We start from the raw sequence: 25,316 nt of genomic DNA on the forward strand, positions 1-25,316 counted from the left end.
TAACTACCAATGTGGAAATAATCAATATTAAACTATTGTAACATCGTCTTACATGCTATCTTAAAGACGTGAATATGTGAATCATTCTTGTCATAACTTCATCAGGAACGAGAAAGATACAAAATCTGGTCTGAGTTCAAGCAACTTATATGCTTCAATGAGATCATTCATTCGGGTGAAGATAGGTAATAGGGGAAAATATATAGAATGGGTAAAACACTGGCTAACAGGATGAAACAATTACTTGAAACTAAAAATCTGGAAGAGTACTAACTAGCAAGAAGAGTCTTAATCAATCTTGTCATGAAGAGTGGCCACCAGATCATGGGCATCATCCAAGAGTTTCCAAACATCCAGTTGCCCGGCCATGCTGTTGCACTCTCGTAGGATCTCATCCATGCTGCTGTATCTCTCGATGATCAACTTTCTTCTCTGCAACACGGACGCTGCAATGGCATAGAGTAGCAAGTCATCTGTAGGAGGAGCTCGCAACCTCATCCTCCCCCAAGCTGATTTACCATAACCTGCCCGAATTGCTGCCTGATCAGCCCACATAGCCTCCCACAAGCACAATGTCTGCTGGAACGTGAGCTCCCTTCGAAATACAACTACCACCATTCTGTACACAAAGAAGCAATCTTCAGCTTGAAGCTTCTCCAGATGTTCATAGAGTTGGAGGTCCTTGAACTTGATGACCTTTGATACGATATTTAATTGCCTCCTGATGCCTACCTCATCAAGCCTAAAATTATGCCTGGCTTTCTTCATAAAGCCAACAAAGCACCAAAATGCCTCATGGTCTTCTTCCATTACAGAAAGAATAGGAGTCAAAAGATCACTCATTCCTTGGCAGTACCCAATCACAGGATCATAAAGTGCATATGCTTCAAGAACTGCAACCAGTCGAGTAGCATGGTAGATTCTGCATGGTTCCAAGTCCTCATAGTCTGTCAATCCAACGTCAGCAGCAGCCTTAAGAGCTCTGGCCTCAGAGACTGCAGCTTGAACTGGAGAGTAGGGAATCCACTCTGTGTTAGCTCGGATGGAGTCTAAGCGGATGATACGCTGCCAGATGGCAAAATCCTCGATTGTTCGAATTGAATTTACAGTGTCTATATTTGCTGAAGCTATTCCTGTTATTCTGTGATTATTTTCTCTTGAAGGCTTTGCACGAGTGATCAACAAGGTTTCTGAATCTTCAACGGAAGATTCACTGCCTGATAATACTGCACCATCTTCAGGTACATCTGAATGTGTAATGCTACTCCTCTCCTCTCCATCCTGATTGGCTATGGTGGAGGTAAGACTTTCCTCTTTGATTGATTTCTCCAGATTTTCTTTGTTTGAGCATCCTTGTCCAATGGAGACAGACTCCTTAGCATAAACTTCTTCAGAACACACAAAATCACATCCCTGAACAAATCTTGGGCTATCCAATACTGCTTTTAACTCCTTGTGATCATCCCTGCTAAGTATTGTGAGGCACTGACACTGTTTCCGTAGTTTCTCATATTCTTTCCTGTGGGCATAGGGAAATATGGTCAGCTATTCTCCTTCGCAGAAAAGACCAGCAAATAGTACATTGATTAGTGTCACTAATCATCTTATATTAGTAGTCAATATAGAGGAGCTAAATGTTTAAATATTTGTCCATAATCCTCAACCCAGCATTATCATCCAGCCGTATTTATTTGGAGTAGGCAACATGAACCTCCATTGAGTTCTCTGCAAGGTTATAACACTACTAATATTCAAATTGATTAAATCATATTCAACTAATGTTTATTTTGGTCTACCTCAAAAAAAAATCCATAGATAAAAGGAAAATGAGCCAGAATACCTGTTTAGCATTCCTGTCAAAATTCTTTGTGGCCTTGAACTGCTCAGGTCATAGCTGGAAGAGAAAGTAAGAATTATAGTTAAGCTATACTAGGTTGGACTAAATTGATTTTTTAAAGTTTCTAAAACTCGTAATTGTTGTTCACTACACAACAATATAAATATAATATATATTTATATTACATGTGTGTATAAATATAATATATATTTGTGGAATATCACAAACAATATACACCAACTTTAGCACAATAGAGAACTTAAAGTCATAATCATGGTTTGAAATCTCGTACTGTGCTAAGCGAAATAGTTGAAATGTATCATTTCGATAAATTATCAAAACTCGATACTACTAAACACCAAGACAAAGTATGTATTGTGTTAATTGTGTCAACAAGTATAATTTCATATTAACTCTCAACACTCCTCCGCATGCTAAAATTGAGATAATGATTTTTTATATATAGTTTGTCAGTACACAAGATGATATTCAAAGTGCAGCATTCCTGATGGAAAGCAAAGGTTGAGCTTAACCATATAGTTGTGTTATCTTTTTCCTCCTTCCACCTCCAATTTATCACTAACACCGTACATAAAAACGTCGGCACGATACCAAAATAATATTGTTCCAGTAAAAAATTGAAACATTGGCACAACTCGAGATTTCGAACCGCGACCAAAATTGACTCAAGTGAAAATCAGATCTTTTAATAAGATGGAATCTTTTATATTTTCACCTCTAATTAAGTTTGGTCAAAGGATTCTCATCAGAAATGTCATCATGAGATTGGTCAATTGGAGTCCTAACTAGGCTTGATAACCAAAACATAAACTTCAACTTTTAATATGCAGTTCCAAAAAGAACTCTTGGAATTTCCCGTCAAGGTCACTTCTTTCACTTGCTCTTTCAGTAGTGACAGGAGGATTTGTAGTGACTCTGGTATTCATTGCTTCTTTTGTTCTCGAAATAACTCGTAGGGGTCTTTGAATACCAATAGCTTCCCTCTTCCTTCTTTTGCCTTTTCCTTAAGAGTCAAGCCTTTAATTTTGTTAGATAATTCTTGAATAACTTCGTTAGGTAAAGATACCTCAGGATTAGCTTTCGCTTCAATCTTCTTGATTCTGTCCTCCAAACTTTCAAGTTTTTCTAGTATAGTTACTAGAAGCTGGATCTGTGTATTTGCTTGTTTGATAGTAGCAATTGTTCCACTAAGAGCGCCTTTGTAATCAGCAGGTTTACAGAAACCAAGTGAAGGTGCTTCAATTGCTTCAGTTGCCTGGAGAGCTTCTTTATATGAGCTTGTTGCTTGAGTGTTGATGTAGCTCATGAAGAGGCCCACGCTCCTATCTTCTGTAGTACTACTTCAATTTGACTAAGCTTTCTTTTTAATTGTTCAGAATAAGCTATTACTTGGCTGGTTTCTAGCTTATGTTTTTCTTCAATTTGGAGGATAAAGTTTTTCAACTATTCCCTAGTTAAGGGCTGGTTTTGTACTACTTCTTTAGTCAAAATTTTTATTTCTTTGACTAACTTTTGATTTTCTCCTTTTAAAACCTCAATGTCTTCCTGAATTTGCTTAAAATTCTTAAGGTTTACTCTATTTGAGAGACTCAATCTATCAAATATAACAGCTATATTGTGTGCTAGTTCTTTAACGGTTGACTTTGTTTCTGCTAAATCAAGGTACTCAAGGTTTGCAGTTGGTGCCTTTGCATACCATTCTTGTATAGCTATTTCCCATCGTCTAGACATAAAGATCTTTTCTCGAGTAAATTGGCTTCTGGCTATCCACCAATCATACCCACCTAAGGCTTCTGGCTATCCACCTTAAGCAAAACTACAAGGCTTAGTTTGCAATCAAGTAGTTTCTTTTTCAATTGGATCTTATCCCTAAACACTAACTAAGTTTTTATTCCTTATTAGCTTTGAATTTTTCACTGCTTACGGCTTAGGAGGTTCTAAGAGCTTTCTTGCTCATGTAGGTGTGCCCTTGGTATCTCGGCTTCAAGCCTTACCAAGTTAGGACCTACCCTTTTGCAATCCACTCGTCGTTCCTCGATCGCTTTATTACAGTTTAGTATTCAAGCTTTTAAAGAAAAATTGCTTAGTTAGTTTTAGCAATTAACTAAGAGTTTTATTTTCAAAAAGGCTACTAAACATGCATTCCTTGAATACCTTAAACAAATTACTCAGCCATTAATACTAGCTCTGATACCAGAAATGGGTGGCCCAAACCAAAAGAAGATATAGGATACAATATTTTTCAAACCTTCAAACCTTAGATAATGTACAAGACACTAGAAAGAAATACAGGACTAAGATTTGAAGACAAAAGACTTACAAGTTTTCTCAAAGTAAGACTTGTAGCGTGAAGCGCTTGATGTCTTGCAATGAGACTAGACATAGGGTTTTATAGAGAAGGAATCGATGAACTGGGTGCGCATAAGGCCCCATCATCATTCAATCGAATCTTATCTATTGACCCTTTTTACAAACATTATTGTAGTGCTGACTCAGAGAACTTATCAGCATAGGCACATGGACGGCTCCCCGGGGCTCAATCCATAAAGTTTTGGATTCCTGGGCTCACCATGCTCCTTTATGTCAATCATGGTGGATTTTTCCTTATGAGCTGTGCAATGCGTTGCATGTGGATGAACACTTTGAATAATTCAATCCTTGCTTTATTGACAGCTGGTAAGGCTTTTTGCCAGTAGGTGTCTCGTCCTTAGAAGTGGCTTCTTTTGCGGAAATCTGATTCCTTGAGCTGGCAGATAAGTTCAAGCTCTCTAATGCTGTGCTAAGGATGTGTTTAATTGCTGTCCACTCGATGTCGGCCATGTGAGAGCGTTTGCCGGGTTCTTCTTGGTTGTAGATACTTGTTCTTCCCGTATAGCAGGCCAATTCTTCATATTGTTGAAGGAGCTCATAAGGCCCGCTAGGTGTTGGGATGCCATCAAATTGGGTTTGTCCTTGATCTGTAGTAAGGCTTCCTCGATCTGGGCTAGTATTAGAAGATCCTTCGCCGCAGGAGTCCATGATCCTGTCAAGGAACATACAAGTCGAGAAAGTGCATCAGCTAATAAATTATCTTTACCGTTTACATGCTGAAATTGAGTCTCAATGCCAAGTCCTGTAAACGCCAGCCATTTAACCCTAGATGGTTTATTTTGAGCAGACTTATTGAAAAAGCTTATAATAGCTTGGCAATCCGTGCGAATAATCAGCTCTGTTTTGTCAAGATAGTAAATCTTGAAGCTGTTGAGACTATTCATTACTGCATGAATTTCAGCATCTATAGTTGATTTTAGTGGGTTATATTTCCCACTTGAGTATGCACAAATCTTCTCTGCTGAATTAAAATCATACTTCTTTGGTTTCCACTTACAAATTCCACCCCAGCTTTCCATACAGCCATCAGCTTCAATAATAATAAAGTAGTCATTAGGAGGAATTGACAGATCGGGTAATTCCTTGATGATCTTTTTGATTTTTCTGATCAACTCTAGATCTTGAAAATTCATCTTCTTCTCACCGGTTGGGCTTGTCTTTGCATATAATGGGCCTAACAATCTTCCTAGATTAGGAATATAACTTTTTGCGTAATTTAATAGACCTAACCAGGACCGAAGGCCTTTGGTTGTAGAAAGCTCTTGTTCCTTAAAGTCTGCAATCTTTGATATTACATGGGGTTGGAGCTTTATTGTTGATTGCCCAATAGTGGCGCCCAGAAATTCAATAGTAGGGCTTCCTATCTTCATTTTTGTGGGACTTAATATTAGCCCATTTTCTTTACAAATTCTGAGCATAATCTTCAAATGCTCCTTATGTTCTTCTTCTGTTTTAGAAAAGACAAGTATGTCATCAATATAGATTGCTAGAAATTCTTCTGTACCTCGTCCATCTTTCTTTGAAAGACTGTGGGGGCATTCTTCAATCCGAATGGCATAACAAGTCATTCATATAAACCATCTGGTACCCAAAAAGCTGTCCATTCAATAGAATTTGGATCCATAGCAACTTGATGAAAACCGGATTTCAAATCAAACTTTGAATAAATCTTACTGCCTCCGATTCTTTTGATTATAGTATTGATCCCTGGTAGGCTATATTGATCTTTATGAGTATTATCATTAAGTCTTTTGTAATTAAAGACTAACCTTTCTTTGCCTTTAACTTCTCTTTTTGTTACTGGATCAATAGTTGTTCCTGAATGGACTATGATAGCCGTTGTCCGATGTCGGCTTTTGCTTGGTCTAATTACATGCAAATCAAGTAGTATCTTGATATGTCTTCTGAAAGCATCTTGCATATGTGGTGTCACATGCTTTAAAGGCCTGTCTTCTATAATCAGATCCGTGTTTTTGATATCAAGAATAGCATTTACCTTAAAATTTTTGATACCTGGTATGTGGATTTCAACTTCAAGATTGAAGAGCCCATTTGTTTTCTTCTTTTGTTGAGATATTTCCTCTACAGAGAAGACCTTTTCCCTTCCTTCTGAAATAAGCACATTAACTTCTTCTCTTTCTTTTTGAAGTAATTTCTTTAAATCTTCGTTTTCTAATTCAAGGGCATCAATTTTGAATCTCAACTCTTCATTTTCAGTATCGATTTCAAGCTTTTCGGCCGAAGCTTGTCGGAGAATGTCATCTTTTTCAGTGAGAAATTCCTTTTTAATTTGATCAATTCGAAGCTCCATCATAGCCTGAGTTGCCTCAACTTCTTGTTGTAGCCTGACTATTTCTGCTTCTGCCCATGTTATATAAGCTTGCTGTTCTTTAACCTTGTAGGATTAAATGGTATGACAGATATTCGTTGCACTGGTATAATCATATCAAAATAATTATCTGAACACATATCACATGTTGTTATCTTGCACTGGCTGCAATGTGCTCTGTGCTTCTTCATAGTTTCTCGTTTGCAGCAATGACATTTGTCATATGGCGATGGAATGTCATCATTTATTATCCAGATATGAGTGCAGTCATGCTGTTCCTTTGAGACTCGGACCATGGGCTGCCATCCTCCAGTTTTTCCTATCATATAACAGTTTTTTGTTTCCATGAAGACAAACAAGTATTCAGTAGCTATGGATAATACCTGTCTATCCTCACCTTCTGAAATGCTATAGATTGCATCTGATTGGTCGTCTCCTTCTTGTACTGACATTATTTCATATTCCTCGGGAAGTTATAAACCTTCAAACATTGCAACCCTCTTGATATTTTTATATTCCCTTGGACAGTCCCGAGCAAAATGACCTTCTTCTCCACAAAGAAAACACTTACATTTTTTATTTCTTATCAGATGCTTTTTCTTTTCTATGCGAGCATGAGACTGATGAGGCTTGCCCTTATAAGTAGTTGATTTTCGAACTCCATACCTTCTTTTTGAATCTTGATAATAACCGGGTATAGGTATTTGGTTGCAAAATGATAAGTCTTTTAATGATCTACTAAAGGCAGCCTTTTTGCATTCCTCTTCTAAATATCTGTAAGCAAAGATAATACGGGGGTGAACACCCATTGTGTTACCAGGGTACATATCTTCAAAAGCAACCTTTATTCTTCTCCCAAGGTCCCCTGGAAGTTTTAGCCAAAACTTCTCGAATAATTCAGGACCTGTAAATAGATGACCTGTCTTTGCAGCAAGATTCATATATTCATTCATGAAAGGTATAATATCCTTAATTTGAGAACATGTTAATCTTTCTAAATCCCTGTACGCTCTATCTTGCATATCCGTAGATCCTTGAAATGGATCTTCAAGAATAAATACTCTTCTAATTTGAGAGATTAGATTTTGCGTACCATTTCGTCCATCAGCTGATCTTACTAGTTCAGCATATTCATTTGGAAAAGTCATGCGCCATTGAATCCAGGTAAGTCTTTCTGCTTCTCCCAATAAGTTTTCAATAAAATCAGCTTTATCTTGTGTATCTGTGAAGTTTTGCAAGGCAACTACATTCTTGGTGATAGCTTCCCATCGTAAAAAGACGTCCTCAATTTTTCCTAACTGCATGGGAAGGGTTAATATAGCTCCTGTCTGTTGCTGTGCTGATGGTAGATTCCACCATTCAGAAGTATTATTTTCTTTAAAATGCCCTTTGCCTTTATTTATTTGTGGTTCTCTGGCAATACTGACAGGTTCTGGCTTTGGTCTTGTTGGGGGGTAACCAACTGGATTTATAGTTGTATCAACATGTGGCCTGTATTGGGATACAGCCTCCTGAGAATATATTTGTTCTGATAAGCGCTGTAACTGCGGATAATCTGTAAGAAATTCGTCTTCTTTTCCAACAGCAAGAATATTATCTTCAGACAAGTGTTGTAACTGCGGATAATCTGTACGAAAGCCTTCTTCTTCAAAGCCTTCAAAGCCTTTAGGTTTAGTCCCACCATCTTCCACTGCGAAAGGATTAATAAAATCATCTGGAGAGTTGAAAGAAGAGTTGGGAATACCTGTGTCTGCTTCTTGCAGCATTAGATATTGCAAATAGTTGATATAATCATCTTGGATGTCTAATGTGTTGACACATAAGAAATGTCTTTGATCAAGAAATTCAATATACTCTGGATCTTCAATAGACTTTGAAGTATGTGGTTGTAGTAGATCCCAAATATCTTCATTTGTAAAATGTTTTTGCCAAATTTCTTGTCGATATTTCCTTGCAGATTGAAAATTCTGTTTGTGAGCCATCTTTTGTTTTTGCTCTCTTGCTTGTAATAGTTCTGTTCTTCGTTGATTTGTTTCTGCTATTCTTTGCTCTTTATCTTGTTGTCGGATAGATAAACTTGTTGATCCAAAGCCTTTTTGTCCTCTTGAGGTATTGTCCAATTCTCGTATTGGCATGATCATCGGGGTTTTGCAGCATTCTAAAATTATTTGTGCTATACATTCCCCTGTTTTGAGAGACAAATTATTATTAGAGAAATTGTGAACCAGAATCTTTACTTCACCTCTATAATCTGAATCAATAACGCCAGCGCCTATTATGATGCCTTTCATAGCATAACTGGATCGTGGTGCTATACGAGCATAAGTGCCTTCTGGAGTTTTGATACTAATTCCAGTGCTTAATAATTCTTGTCCTTGTGGAGGAATTATATAATCTTGGTCAACAGCAAGATCATATCCTGCAGCTCCTTTTGATGCTCGCCTTGGTGTTTTTGCTGTGCTACTTATCTTTTTGATATAAAACACCTCCTCTGCTTCTTCATCTAGTGTTAAGACTACAACTGTATGCATCTGTTCTTCTTCTTCTTCATCATTTTCCTCATTATCCCTTAAGTTATATCTTGGTGGTGTTGGTGTTCTTGCTGCCTGATAATTGTTAAAATGAAGGGAAATTCTTCCATCAATTAAATTATTAGTTGTTACCTCAGTGGGTTGTAATGGAACTGTGACCGTGGATGGTATAATAATCCAATTCTGCTCCATTAATTCCCTTGTATCATATCTTCTTCTAGGTAATGCTCTAACCCCATGGCTAGCAAGATAATCAACAACATTTTGAACTTCATAAGCGAACCCCACATTTGGAGTATTAATGGCTGAGTAATTTGTTTAAGGTATTCAAGGAATGCATGTTTAGTAGCCTTTTTGAAAATAAAACTCTCAGTTATTTGCTAAAACTAACTAAGCAATTTTTCTTTAAAAGCTTGAATACTAAACTGTAATAAAGTGACCGAGGAACGACGAGTGGATTGCAAAAGGGTAGGTCCTAACTTGGTAAGGCTTGAAGCCGAGATACCAAGGGCACACCTACATGAGCAAGAAAGCTCTTAGAACCTCCTAAGCCGTAAGCAGTGAAAAATTCAAAGCTAATAAGGAATAAAAACTTAGTTAGTGTTTAGGGATAAGATCCAATTGAAAAAGAAACTACTTGATCGCAAACTAAACCTTGTAGTTTTGCTTAAGGTGGATAGTCAGAAGCCTTAGGTGGGTATGATTGGTGGATAGCTAGAAGCAAATTTACTTGAGAAAAGATCTTTATGTCTAGACGATGGGAAATAGCTATACAAGAATGGTATGCAAAGGCACCAACTGCAAACCTTGAGTACCTTGATTTAGCAGAAACAAAGCCAACCGTTAAAGAACTAGCACGCAATATAGCTGTTATATTTGATAGATTGAGTCTCTCAAATAGAGTAAACCTTAAGAATTTTAAGCAAATTCAGGAAGACATTGAGGTTTTAAAAGGAGAAAATCAAAAGTTAGTCAAAGAAATCAAAACTTTGACTAAAGAAGTAGTACAAAACCAGCCCTTAACTAGGGAACAGTTGAAAAGCTTTATACTCCAAATTGAAGAAAAACATAAGCTAGAAACCAGCCAAGTAATAGCTTATTCTAAACAATTAAAAAGAAAGCTTAGTCAAATTGAAGCAGTACTACAGAAGGTAGGAGCGTGGGCCTCTTCATGAGCTACATCAACACTCAAGCAACAAGCTCATATAAAGAAGCTCTCCAGGCAACTGAAGCAATTGAAGCACCTTCACTTGGTTTCTGTAAACTTGCTGATTACAAAGGCGCTCTTAGTGGAACAATTGCTACTATCAAACAAGCAAATACACAGATCCAGCTTCTAGTAACTATACTAGAAAAACTTGAAAGTTTGGAGGACAGAATCAAGAAGATTGAAGCGAAAGCTAATCTTGAGGTATCTTTACCTAACGAAGTTATTCAAGAATTATCTAACAAAATTAAAGGCTTGACTCTTAAGGAAAAGGCAAAAGAAGAAAGAGGGAAGCTATTGGTATTCAAAGACCCCTACGAGTTATTTCGAGAACAAAAGAAGCAATGAATACCAGAGTCACTACAAATCCTCCTGTCACTACTGAAAGAGCAAGTGAAAGAAGTCCCCTTGTTGAAGATCAAATTCGAGATTACAGGCGTAATCAACGAAGAAGATATAATGCTGAAAGAACTTTACAAAGAATCACACGAAGAATTGCAGGGCAGGGACCTTATATCTATTCTCTTGAGCAACAGATTGATCCTCAGATTCAATTAAGACAATCTATGCAAGAAAGGGCTTCCTTAGTACCCGCTGAGGTACTTTATCATTCCAGACGAAATGATGCACACCATCGGGTGTATATGCATAGGTCAGAAGAAGTCATTCTGGTAACAACCAATCAGGTTGATCGAGCTTTTATTCAAGAAGAAAGTTTTCATCAATTACAAAGAAGCGGGATGAGGTTTATTCATATGGGGATTATACAAGTTAGAATCCAAATCCTTCATCGACAAGAAGAAGGTACTTTATTACTAGTGGTATTTGGTGACAATAGATGGCAAGGAGATCAAGCAATCTTTGCAACAATGGAAATTGATCTATAAATTTGTGACTCAAAAGCCTCAACAAGACATTTAAGTCAATCATATATAACTTTTCTCATATTGTGTGCCTTATTTCTACAACATATCTTTAGCAATAAAAGAACTACTTGATGCACGAAGCTCCTGTCAATACAGGATCCCGGAGAAGGGTCAAATGGGTCTAGAATACATAGTTTTATCCTACATTGTAAGAGGCTTTCTGCAACTCGAACTCACACAACAACTTTACAATCATTATCTTTTGCAATACATAGAAATTTAAATCCTGACTTCCCCTTTAGCATGAAATTAAAAGGTAGGCTAGTCCCTCATTATCATGCTAAGAATACTGATTTCCATAAAAAGATGTCATTATCATGCTAACATAGACCACAACAACTGCAACAAAGCTTTTGCATGAGACTTCCAGAGCAGCACGAGGCTTCCAAGGGGCTAGGGGCTGGGCCTAGGGGTTTTCGATTTTGTGACAGGGCTTTCATCTACTAGAATTTCTACAATGAAGCCAGAAGGGATCTTCTATATTTCTGCCTCTTCTCTTTCTTTTCCTCCAAATCTTCTTCCTTTTCCCCTTTTTTATTTCCTCTTTATTCCTTCCTCCTTAGCATTTGCACACCCATCACTGCATCAATACTGAATGATTTCAGTCAAAGACTAAAACCCCAATTGGAACAATATTTGAACTTCATTGTAATCATTCTTTCTCGTCATAATCCATATTAAGAAATTAAAAGAAAAAAATTGACAAACTATGTTAGATAAGAATATTAATAATTATGTACAATGTGGAAAATGCTATATTTAGTTTGTTAGAAATGAATACAAGGTGGCAAAAGGCGAATACGCTCGCCCCCAGTGCCCCCGCCAACTCGTCCCAAGGCCAACAAGGAGGAGGTAAATCACGGGCGGCTACTAGCCTTTGGAATAGTGACTAGCACATAAGGGAGACATTTATCTCGAATTTGCTGAGATTCGAACCCCATACCTCATGGTGGCAACACCTCATGCGCTAGCCACTAGACCCATCCGAGGGGACAAATGAATACAAGTACCATAAGTTGATTAACCTTATCAAATATGATTAAAAGCATTAGGAACTCATCAAGGTTTAATATTCTTTAAGATGTTGTCCACTAGTCTAATAGAAGCAACGTGTGTATCTTTCTCAACAATAACAACAACAACGAAGCCTTAGCCCACTAGGTAGGATCGGCTATATGAATCCTTTTACAAACTCTATCTCCTACTATATCATCATCTATACTTAAATAAATCTTATCTTATTTTATTGTTGCTAACCAAGTCTTTTTTGGTCTTGCTCGTTTGATATGCGTGTTTGTCATAGTTTCACATCGCCTAACTGGAGCATTTATTGGTCGTCTAAGTACATGTCCGTACCATCTTATACGTGTTTCTCGGAGTTTTTCTAGATACAACTCTGACTTTCTCTTTAATGCTCTCATTTCTTATTCTGTTCATTCTCGTATGTCCATACATCCACTATAACATTCTTATCTCTGTAACTCTCATCTTCTGCTCATGTGCTCGAATCATAACCCAACATTCAGCTCCATATAATATAGCAAGTCTAATTGTAATTTTATAAAATTTTCCTTTAAGTTTTAGAGATACTTTACGATCACATAAAATACCCGACGCTCTCCTCCATTTCAATCATCCTACTTATATTCTATATAAGATATCTCTCTCAATCCCTCCATCATTTTGCAAAAATGATCCTAAATATCTAAAGCTCTCGATTCCGGATAACTCGCCATCTCTTATTTTAACAATTGTCTCATTATGTCTAATATTACTAAACTCCAATTCCATATATTCTGTCTTTATTCTACTAAGTCTAAAACATATCTCTTCTAGTGTTTTCCATCAAGATTCTAGTTTAGCATTTACTCCTTCATGTGTTTCATCTACCAAAACAATATCATCTGCAAACAACATGCACCACGGTACTGTGAGTGAGTTCGTCTATAATTAATGTAAAAAGATAGAGGCTTAAAACTGATCCTTGATGTAACCCTATCTTTATTGGAAATGCTTCAGTTACTCCGCCTGAAGTCTTTACTCTAGTCGTTACAACCTCATACGTATCCTTAATTAGTTTAATATATATTACACTAGTACCTCTCTTTTCTAGAATTCTCCATATAATTTCTCTTATGACTCTATCATAAGCTTTTTCTAAATCAATGAATACCATGTGTAAATTTTTTTTTTTCTCTGATATTTTTCAATTAATTGTCTAAGAAGATGTATAGCTTCTATTGTCGACTTTCTAGGCATTAACCCAATTGATTTTCGATCACCATGGTCTCCTTCCTTAATTTTTTTTTTTTACTTTTTTCTAAAGTTTCATAGTATGACTCATTAGTTTAATACTCCTATAGTTTGCATAATTTTATATGTCTCCCTTGTTCGTATATAAGGGAACTAGAGTACTTATTATCCATTTATCATACTTTTTTTCGTTTTCAATATTATGTTAAATAATTTTGTAAGTCATTCAATACCTTGTTTCCCTAGGCACTTTCATACCTCTATCGGAATATCATCTGGTCCAACGACTTTTCCATTATGCATCCCATTTAAGCTTGTTCTACTTTTGATGTTTAAATTCTACGATAAAAATTTAAATTTCTATGCTCATTTGACCTACATAAATTACCTATGTTAAGTTAGCTACTTGAACCTTTATTAAAAAGTTGATGAAAATATTTCTTCCATCGCTCTTTTATTTCTCTATCATTTACTAGTACCCTATTACATTCATCTTTAACATATTTTATTTGGATAAGATATCTTGTCTTCCTTTCTATCACTTTAGCTATTCTATAAATGTCTCTTTCCCCCTCTTTTGTATCCAATTTTTGATATAATCTTTTAAAAGTTTTATTCTTTGCTCCATTCACTACTCTCTTAGCTTCTTTCTTGACTATTTTTTTAAGTTTTCCTCGTTCTTACAAATATATAATTCCTTATAAGCTATTCGTTTTTTCCTTTACTTTCTCTTGTTTTTTCTCATTCCACCATCAAGTTCCCTACTTAGTGGTGCATATCCCTTTGATTCACCGAGTATACTCTTAGTTTTATTGTCAACTTTGATACCATATTATCCCATGTCGTATTAGAATAACCATATATTTCACTTAATACTTATACTTCTACTTTCTCCTTAAATATATTTTACTTCTCATCATTAAAATTTCACCACTTAATTCTAGGATTCATATATATTCTTTTTATTGATATTATGTTTGAGGTGTATATCTAACACTACTAACCTATATTGGGTAGTAAAGTTTTTTCTGATCTTGCAATCTTTACAAATCTTTATATCCTTCTTCACAACCATAAGAAAGTTAATTTATGATTTATTATTCCGACTTTTGAATATGAATAAGTGTTCTTTTCTTTTCTTAAAAAGCGTATTAGCTAATATAAGGTCATATACTATCGCAAAATCTAATATAGTTTTTCCCTTTCTTATTTCTCATTTCAAACTCATAACCCCATGAACCCTCTTATATTTCTCATTTTTCACTCCGCAATGCTCATTTAAATCACCCCCTATTAAAATCATTTCATTTGGTGGAATGTTTTATAATATTTCATCTAAGTCATCCCAAAACCTTGATTTGGTAGCTTTATCTAATCCTATTTGTGGTACATATATGCTAATTATGTTCATAATTTCATTTAACACTATTATCTTAAGGGTTGTAATTCTATCTCTTTTTTAACTACTCCTACAACTTCATCCTTTAACGAACTCTCTACAACAATACTCACTCCATTTCTTGCTTTACTATTTCTTGTGTACCATAACTTAAAACTTAAGTTCTCGATCAGTTTTGCCTTCTCGTCTACCTATTTGTCTCTTGTACACACAAAATACTAATTCTTCTCCTAATTATCATATCTACTACCTCTATTGATTTATCAGTGAGGGTTTCTATGTTCTATGTTTCAAATATTAGATTATTAGTTTTCCTATCATATTTGTTCTTATCCAACTTATGGTGTGAGAACTCTTACCTATTTAACACTATACCCAAATTCTCATGGAGATGTAGTGGTCCTTGCCGATAAGTAACAGTCAAACTCTGTAACGCGAAAACTTACATATTTAGCATTACATCCGAGTCCTGGAGATATAGCGATTTTTGCCGAGATGTTACAGTCAGACCCTCTAATGAGTATCTTTCTCAAATTATAATAAATAAATAAAAAAATAAAGAGAATGATAAAAATAGAATTTTTAAAATATATATTTATGTCAACAAATATATCAAGTATTTCTATCGATAATTTAATTCAGAATGTTAATTGTAATATTGATATTAAAGTTTAAAATTTAAATCAGAGTTTCAATATCTGAGTGAAACAATACTATTTTATTATCGTGCCATGTTAATATATTTTTTATACTTTTTATTTTTAAATATAAATGTGTATTAATTAACAAATATCAATTATATTAATATTTAATAGCAATAAATATTGACTATTGAGTTTATGTTTAGGGGTTAAGGGATTCTAGGTGTTATTTGTCAAATTGTTCTTGTTTCAATATTGTCTTATGACCTTCGATCAGTATTGAATATTTTGTTGGTGCAAGTCAATGGTAAGTAATTGAACTAGTATTTTGACATATGATAAATGGTTCAAATTGAGAAATAAGTTGAAATGACTCTTATAGGAGATTTAACAATCTTCTTGGGACTACAAATTAAACAAACCAAGAAATGCAACTATGAACACCAAACAAAATATGATAAAGAGACACCACATCAACAACCAAGTCTTATCCCACTAAGTGAAGTTGACTATATGAATCATTCTTCGTCATTAGACTCTATTCCTTACTATATCATCATTTGTATTTAAATAAATTTTATCTTATTTTATTATTGCTACCAAGTCTTTTTGATATGCATATTTGTCACAATTTCACATCGCTTAATTAGAGCATTTATTGGTCGTCTAAGAACATATTTATACCATCTTAAACGTATCTCCAAGTTTTAGATGTGCTTTACGATCACAAAGAACACCTTATGCTCTCCTTTATTTTAACCATCTGCTTATATTTTATGTAAAATATCTCTCTCAATTCTTCCATCATTTTGCAAAAATAATCCTGAATACTTAAAGCTCTTAATTACAAGCAATTCGTTATCTCCTATTTTAACAATTGTCTCATTATGTCTAATATTGCTAAACTTAAATTTCATATATTCTATCTTTACTTACTAAGCCTAAAACCTTTCACTTATAGTGTTTTTCTACCAAAATTAAAGTCTAGGATTTACTTCTTCACGTGTCTCATCTACCAAAATAATATCATCTGCAAACAACATGCACTATGGTACCATATCTTGGACATATTTAGTAAATTAGTCCATGATTAGTGTAAAAAAAATAAGGATTAGAGTTGATCCTATTTTTATGGGAAACACTTCAGTTAATCCTCCTAAGGTCGTCTCTCTTGTCATTATATCTGTATATCAATAATTAGTTCAATATACGAAATGCTTACAACTCTCTTTTCTAGAGCTCACCGAACGATTTCTTTTAGAAGTCTAGCATAAGCTTTTTCTAACCAACACTATATGTAAGTCTTCTTATGTTCTTGACACTTTTCAATTAATTACCTGAGAAGATATATAACTTCTATTATCGACCTTTCAGACATGAATCCAAATTTATTTTGGATCACCATGGTCTCCTTCCTTAGTCTTTGTTTATTACTTTTTCTCAAAGTTTTTGGTATAACTTATTAGTTTAATACTTATATAATTTGCACAATTTTATATATTTCCTTTATTCTTATATAAGGGAACTAGAGCACTTACCATTCATTGATTTTATAATTTTTTGATGTTAATATCAAGTTGAATAACTTTGTAAATTATTCAATATTTTCCTTTCCGAGCACTTTCATACCTCTATCGGAATATCATATTGGTCTAACTACTTTTTCATTCTCAATCTCATTTAAAACTTATTCTACTTTTGAAGTTTGAATTTTATGATAAAAGATTAAATTTATATATTCCTTTAACTTACTTAAATTATCTAAATTAAATTGGGCACTTAAATTTTCATTAAAAAGTTGATAAAATACATATTTCATTGCTTTTTTTATTTCATTAACATTAATAGTATCCTATTGCATTCATCTTTAATATATCTTATTTTGATAAAATCTCTTGTCTTTCTCTCTAGCACTTTAACTATTATGTAAATGTCTTTTCGCTTCTTTTATATTCAATTTTTGTTATAAACATTCAAAAATTTCATTTATTCCTTTCTTGGCCTCTTTCTTTATTGTATACTTTTTAAAATTTTCCTCATTCTTACAATTGTATAATACCGTCAAAATTTTTTACTTGGTGAAACACATCCTTTTAACTCATCGAGTATACTCTTGGCTATTATTTCAACTTTAATGTCATCTTATCCCATGTTGTATTTGAGTCATTATGTGTTTCTCCTAATACTTGTACTCTTACTCTCTCTTATATTTTACTACTCATCCTTTAACTTCTACCACTTAATTCTGAGAATAATGCACATTTTTCTTCTATTGATATTATGCTTAAGACTCATATCCAACACTACAAACCTATATTAGATAGTTTTCTCCAAAGATGACCTAACAATCTTAATAAATCTTTCTATTCTTCTTCCTAATCATAAAAAATTAATTTGTGACTTATTATTCCCACTTTTGAACGTGACCAAGTGTTTTTCTTGTTTCTTGAAAAACGTATTAGATAGTATAAAATTATATGTTATCATAAAATCCAATACAGTTTTCATTTTCATTTCTAGTTCCAAATACATACCCCCTTTCATGTATCATATTCCTCATTTTTACTCATACATGTCCATTTAGATCTACTCTTATTAAAATCATTTCGATTGACAGAATATTTTATAATATCTCATATAGGCCGTCCCAAAACCTTTATTACATTACATCTAATCCTACTTAAGGTGCATATATACAAATTATATTAAAAGTTTCTTTCACCATCACTATCTTGAGAGTTATAATTCTATCCTACTTCCTAACTACCTATTATTTCATCCTTTAGCTAACTTTTACAATAATACCTATTCCATTTCTTGTTTTACTACTTTCTATAGCATAACTTAAAATTGAATTCTCTATCATCTTTGCTTTCTCTCCTACCCATTTTGTCTCTTCTTCATACAAAATATTAATTCTTCTCCTAATCATTCAATCTACTACCTCAATTGTTTTACTAGTGAGCATTCATAGATTCCATATTCTAATTAGTTTTTTTATAATATTTATTATTATTCACCCTATGGTGTTAGAATCAAGGAATGAAATGTCGTTCCATGCCACCGACACAGACGGTTTTTACTGTTCCACAGGGCGGCCGAAACCAGCACAGGAGGCGCCCCCGTCTCGAGGAGTCGCGAACGCCTTCAGCGGCGCCGAAGGCATCCCGCGATGCCTTTGGCACCGAAGGCATCGCACGAAACCTTCTACGACATCGCGCGAAACCTTCTCGGCGTCGAAGGCATCGCCAAATGCGTTCGACGACCCTTCCGGTGCCCCCAGACCCCCCCCCCCCCCCCCCCGCATTGCCGCGGGTGATCGATCGCGGATCACATTTTTTCCCCGATAAATAATTATTTTATTTAATTAATTTAAACAATTCCTAAGGATGTATAATATTTCGAATAGATTTTTATAAACCCTAATTAAATTATCCTAATAAAATATATAAAAAAATATATTTAAAATTAAAATAAATTTAATAAATTTTATTAATTAAAATTCTGATTTTTTTTTTAATATTTTAAACTTCATTTAAAAATTAAAAAATATAATAATTCTTATTTATATTCTAATATTTTTTATTATTTTGTATTATTTTAAATTTCATTTAAAATTTTTAAAAAATTCTTTAAAAATTCTAAAAAAATTTAAAAATTATAAATTTTTTTAAAAAAGTCTAATTAATTATATTTATATTCTTATTTTTTATTATTTTATATTTTTTTACTTGATATTTTTTACTATTTAAAATATATGTTATTTAATTAATAATTAATTAAATGAATAAATAGTTACTACAACAACAACCAAGCCTTACCCCACTAGGTGAGGTCGGCTTAAATGAATAAATAGTTAATTTATATAATTATTATTATTATATATAAAGCAATATCTTGTATTAATTTATATACTTATTATTATAAATAGATCAATTTAAATTTGAATTATTGATATATCAATTTTATTTAAATAAAATTATTTTTAATTATTTTTTAATAATATTAAATTGTTCAATAATTGAGAACTTATAAAAAACAATATACAACTTATTTTTATATACATCATAAACATATTTATCATATAATTATTATATATAAATAAAAAATTACCAAAACTGTATCAGCATGGCACGATACGATATCGAAACCTTATCGTTTGGGTCTGAGACCAAAACCTCCATACGGGTCGAAATTTTAAACCTTTGTTAGAATTCTTACATATTTAACACTATACTCAAGTTTTCATGGAGATGTAGCGGTCCTTACCGAGACGTTACAATCGGACCCTACAACGCGTTCCTTAAGGAGAAAGACCTAACATTGATACGATAGTTTGATGGTTCCATTCATTGAACATTTGCTTGAGCTGACAACTTAACGCACAACCCTCTTCCTTTTTCATCCGAGCTTGGGACAACATCGACGAGTTTAAAATATGATAAAGAGATAATTAAGAAATTTAGAATGAAAAATTCTAAGGAAATTGTCACACCTATAGCAATAAATATCAAACTAGACTATGATCCTGAAGGTAAACCTATAAATGTCAAGTACTATAGTAGTGTTATTGGCAACCTTCTATATGTTCTACTAGTTGATTTGATATATTATTGTAATAGGAGCATGCGTAACACTCCAATCTTATTCTAAAGAGAATCTTGAGATATCTCAAAGGTACTCTTAACTTAGGACTGTGATACCCTAGAACTAAGACCACTCAAACTCTGACTATGCAAGATACAAAGCGAGAGCTGCCAACTATTAGGATCATTCTTAGTCCGTTAGAGTAGTCACCAGAAGTATTGTGTTGTTTTATCCACCACCGAAACTAAATACATTGCATTAGGATTGACGAGCATGAGGAATCATCACAAAAACCCCTTCTTACCATGCTTAGTATTGACGCTCATTTCTTGACCGAGGAAATGAGGCAACGTAGGTGTTCATGATTATCAGTGTCTAATATTTGAGCACCCCATTCTTTTTTGAGTTTTATAGGGATGTCATGAGTATTATAAGGCATTATAATATAGAGAAATTAGTCTTTTGTAACCATTCAATCAATCTTAACCTTTGTTCCGAGTTCTACAACCTTAAGTGACCAGTTCACTTATGCCACTAGGGCATATTACATGAACATCATTCTTACTTTGGAGTCATTCAAGAGCACCTAGGTTATCGTCCCTCGATGAACACCTTTATTTGTTTTCCATATTTTACTAAGCCCTTACCAGCCCCCTTCTCTAACTTGACTATGTATAGCATTCACATTTCTTTTATCGTCATTGTCCACCCACTGTCACCATGTTCAATTTTGTCCATCTTAGTGCACCCCACAATATTTTGTATAAAGTTGTCATGGTTTGCATCTTACCCAGATCACCCAAGGTCAAGCCAACCTAAGGTTGCCACATCTTTTTCTTATATATGTTTTTTTGTCGGAGACTAGATGTCGATGTTGCTTTATAAATTTTTCATTCCATCATCTATTTCTCGATTTTGAGACAAGGAACCATGCATATGCCCTTTTGTCATGTCATCACATCATTTCTCGCATCTCTAAGGTTAGATATGTAACACCTCTATCAAAGCAATTTAACCACATATGACCTTGGCCGGGCATGATCAAGGGGGACCACACCATGACCCAGTCGTCAGATTGTTATTGAGGACTCAAATGACGATGACAAAGTGCAGTCGATACCACAACCACCAATTCTAGCACTTCCATGACCTCTTACTATGGAAGAGAGACTGATCAGGCTAGAAGAGATAGTGACTACTCACTTTGAAGAGCTCAAACAGGGGTTCTCAACTTTTCATGAGTTCCTACAAGAGTTTATCACTTACCAATAAGAGGATCTCTACGAGAAGATGAGGTCCTAACACATAAACCAAAACCCTCTACCTTTAGAGGATTAAATATTTTATTTTTATGCTTTACCTGATGCTTGGTTGTCTAGATATTTTGGATATTTGATCACTTTGGATGGATGTTGATATATTTTTCTCTATGTTTGGATATGTTTTCCATGTTTGGATGATCTTCTATGAAAAAAAAGGACAACCTGGTGCATGAAGCTCCCGCCATGCGAGGTCCCGTGGAATGATCCATTGTACACAGCTTTTCTATACTTAGATAAAAAAAAAGGCAGTCTGGTGCATGCCACATTGGGTCTATTGTATGCAGCTTTACCTTGTATTTTATAAGAGATTGTTTCTGTGACTCAAACTCATGGCCTCAAGGTCACATGGCAGCAATCTATGCTTAGATATCTAAATATTTTTCTATACTTGGATACTTTCAGATAATTATGCTTGATACTTGATATCTCTATTATATTTGCTATGCCATGATTTTGTTAGCACTTATTCCACCTAATCCAATAGTTTTTTTATTTAAGGTTTTATGTAACAAATATAAAAAGTAATATTTAATGCTCAAAGTTTTTATCAAATACTTATAAATAAATTTCATATACTTATATAAAAATATATATTCATTTTAAACAAAATTATATCATGAGACATATTTTTTTTATCAAAATATGAACTCAACAATAACACATGAAATATAAAATCAATAATAAGCATATCTAGCAATAAAAAATTTATATTAACAGAAATAATTTTTTAATTAATATACACTTGTATTTTAAAAAGTACCAAATCTATATTAACACAACATATTATGGTACCTAAATTTATATTCCAATTCAAGACTAAAACTCCAACAGGACTCAAAATTTTAAACCTTGTGCCAAGTTGAGAGGAAAACTTGTATATTGTATATCTCAAAGGAAATTACAATCCATGTATTACATAAGTAAATAACCACTTCTCCTAAAGACTAGGTTAAATATATGACTTGGTAAATTAATGTTTATTTTTCCTAATACTCAAATGATTTCAACATCTTCTAATCTATTTGTATTTTTCTTTCTATGCTCCTTATGTCCCATGAGATGTTATCTTTCTTCACTACAAGAGCCTAATAATCTTCTCCCCTTTCTTCTATTGCCACGCAAGAAGTCCACTCAATACACTCTTTTAATAGTCCTTAAGACCCTTGCCATGTAATTTCCTTCTATGTATTGTTAGTTTCGTGCTATTATATTGCCAAGAGAAGTCTATTCGGGAGACTTTCTCCTAGTACCTCTTTATTGATGTGCTGATGTGAGGTCAAAGGATTCAATGCATGCATGCTTCATCTGAAAATGTGTTTCACTTTCATGCAAGTATTGCATTCTCATTTTCATCATGTTCATGTTTTGGTTTTGTGTTTCTTGTAAGAACTTTACCAGTTTATGTTATTCTTATAAAATTTTCTAGTTTATGTAACAAGATGGAGCATAGATCCTCCAACTTGATGGGAGTATTAGATTAATTAGGGTTTGTGGGTCATATGTAGTGGATTTATTCCCACATTGTTTCAAGTTTAGAGTCTAACATCATTCCTATGTACACTATGCAATTGAATATTTACGAATCAATACATTCTTTCCTTACACATTTACAAAAATTACATGAATTTCTATTTCAAATATTTGAAAAAGTATTGAATCTGTTCGTTGTCATCTGAAACAGATTAAAGATGAAAAGGAACACTGATATGCTATTCAAGACCACTCATCCTACCATTTTTCTACAAGAGCCTAGTATCACAAGTTGTAAGTGTATCATATTACAAGAAGTAGATCAAGAAACCTGCATGTAATGGATCGTATATCATACCCAGCAACTGTAGGTGACAAGAACTAGAAGATAACAGCTATAATCTGAATATATGCCAGAACAAATATATAAACTAAAATAATAGCGAAACTTTTTAAGCTTACACTCCAAGAAGAAAAGGCCAAACTTCAGCCCTGATGCTCGGATCAATTCCCTGAATTGGATATTAGTTTATTGAGTTAATGGAATTTCCTCAAATTAGTTATCACCTAACTAGTAGTTCATAAAATACAAATGTCATTGATGTGATCAGTTCTTACTCCACTGCGTACTTTCTTTAGGAATTTTACACCTCCTCCTCGAAGCTTTCCATCTGGTAAAAAGAAAGTATTCCACTGCTGCCTTGTTAATGGACGTTTTCTTTTCTTTCCTGACCATGGTGATTTAAGGCCACCTCTGATAGAAAATATCAAATTCAAACTACATACATACAAAATAGCATAAAAATGAGAAGGTAAAAGAAATAAAATGGGAACAACAATAATCTCATCAAGGAGCCTGGTAGCCAAACTCAGGCTTCATGTTTTAGAGAGATGGAGAATAAATAACATCAGGAAGCTAATATCTCAAGTTTCGTATTCCAAATAACATTTGCAATGTGACAACTGACAGTGTCAATATACAGATTGCGCAAATTGAAGCACTACAAGGAAACCAGTAATATGAAATACCAGAATTGAAAGTCCCAATTGATGCGATCAGCAAGATCAAACCAGAAGACGCACAAGAATTGAAAGTCCCAATTAGATGTTAGACAAGGGAACTTTGTATGAGTTTATTTCAGAAAATGTGGTTTGGATGTCATTTAGATGGATGAACAATTCGGATTAACATTTAAAGAGGGAAGCCCATGATAAAGATCTTGGAGAGGAGCTCAACATGAAGAATCTATAAGCTTACAGGGAGGTCAACTATAATGAATGAAATTAGTTTCATAAGGCGGCCAAATTAAAGAAACAAGAGAGTGAAAATTATACCGCTTCAAAATTCCATTGTTAGAGAGAAATCAGGAATCAAATTGACAGGTAAGGGGACAGAAAAGAAACGAAGAGAGATAAGACTAACCGACTGGGAAAAGGTAAGGTGCGACAACGAGAAACGATCTCAGATGATTCCGTGACGACTTAGGTGACGGAGAAGAAGATGAAGTAGGAATTCATGGCAACGCTTTCATCTATAAAGTGTATTGGTTCTTCTATCTCTCTTTATTCTAACAATTCGAATTAAAAAAAAAACTTGTTTCTCCTTTTTCCTGCAAAGAAATTTAGGACGGCAATTAAGGGTACTACGTTCTAGATTTTTTTTTTTTTTTTTTTACCTACGGGAAGAGATGACCAAAGTGGCGGCCAAGGCGAGTCCAGCCATGGCCGTAACGCCCAGCGCTATGCCGTCATGCCACCGCCCATTGCTTCCTCCGGTACCCCAGATCCAAGCGCCGCCATTGTTGCTGCCGCTGCCCGCATCCCTTCTAATGAAGCTTCCGATCCCTCGTTCCAACCAGCTCCAACCCCACATCGATTCTCTCGCCGCCGATCTGATTCGTCTCCAACCATCACAGGCAGCTACAATCGCAAGATCCGTCCTCCGTTGGAGTAACTGGAAAGGAAAAGGAAAGCCCAATATTGGCATAGATATTACGCGGATAAACAATGGGTTAAAAAGGAATTTCCTGCTGATTTATTTGATAAGATTTTCCAATAACCATTCAACCCTTTAATTTACTTACAATATATCTTACGCGGATGAGCGTAAGAGAATTATATTTAGGCAACTGAGTTTCTTAGGATAGGGCGGTAATTGAGTCGAGTTAAATATAAAATTAATCAATTAACTGCTCAAACGGTCGCTCAAATTTAAGTTGATTTTTTTAAAAAAAAAATTAGTTTGGATTTAACTCGAGAAGATTAAAAGATGAAAGAGATGAAAGGATGGATCTCGTCTCATATTTTGCTCATCAAGGAAATTGAAAAGGGTTCATGATTATCCATCAGATGTCAACTTTCTTAGATTTATTATGTAATTAGGAGAAAATATCCTACAATATGTCGTAATTAAAATTTAAGTA

At 34.2% G+C, this 25,316-nt stretch overlaps 1 protein-coding gene across 5 annotated transcripts; it reads right to left on the reverse strand.

The window, feature by feature from the left end:
- Positions 1 to 24,915, reverse strand: LOC121967531 (rab GTPase-activating protein 22-like). 5 transcript variants are annotated; one of them, XM_042517842.1, is made up of 5 exons: positions 24,570 to 24,903; positions 23,524 to 23,647; positions 23,356 to 23,405; positions 1,841 to 1,894; positions 1 to 1,519 (listed from the first exon to the last, which is right to left on the reverse strand). In XM_042517842.1, exons 1-5 carry the CDS (start codon positions 24,878 to 24,880, stop codon positions 289 to 291), a joined length of 1,770 nt encoding a protein of 589 aa, XP_042373776.1. In that variant the 5' UTR covers positions 24,881 to 24,903; the 3' UTR covers positions 1 to 288. The 5 variants fall into 5 exon arrangements, with proteins under 5 accessions (XP_042373776.1, XP_042373768.1, XP_042373789.1 ...); XM_042517834.1 differs by having other exon boundaries at positions 23,512 to 23,647; positions 24,570 to 24,901; XM_042517826.1 differs by lacking the exon at positions 1 to 1,519 and adding an exon at positions 7,651 to 9,329 and having other exon boundaries at positions 24,570 to 24,915.
- Between the last annotated feature and the right edge of the window lie 401 nt (positions 24,916 to 25,316).

This window comes from Zingiber officinale, chromosome 1B, assembly GCF_018446385.1.
Source record: "Zingiber officinale cultivar Zhangliang chromosome 1B, Zo_v1.1, whole genome shotgun sequence".
In the NCBI taxonomy this organism is placed as follows: domain Eukaryota; kingdom Viridiplantae; phylum Streptophyta; class Magnoliopsida; order Zingiberales; family Zingiberaceae; genus Zingiber; species Zingiber officinale.

Coding starts and splice junctions, on each gene's coding strand:
- LOC121967531 (XM_042517826.1), bottom strand. CDS start 24,880: ATGCCAATATTGGGCTTTCCTTTTCCTTTCCAGTTACTCCAACGGAGG. Junction 23,648..24,569: donor TTGGTCATCTCTTCCCGTAG/GTAAAAAAAAAA, acceptor ATTTTCTATCAG/AGGTGGCCTTAAATCACCAT. Junction 9,330..23,355: donor TGGCCTTTTCTTCTTGGAGT/GTAAGCTTAAAA, acceptor TTATCTTGCTAG/CCATGGGGTTAGAGCATTAC.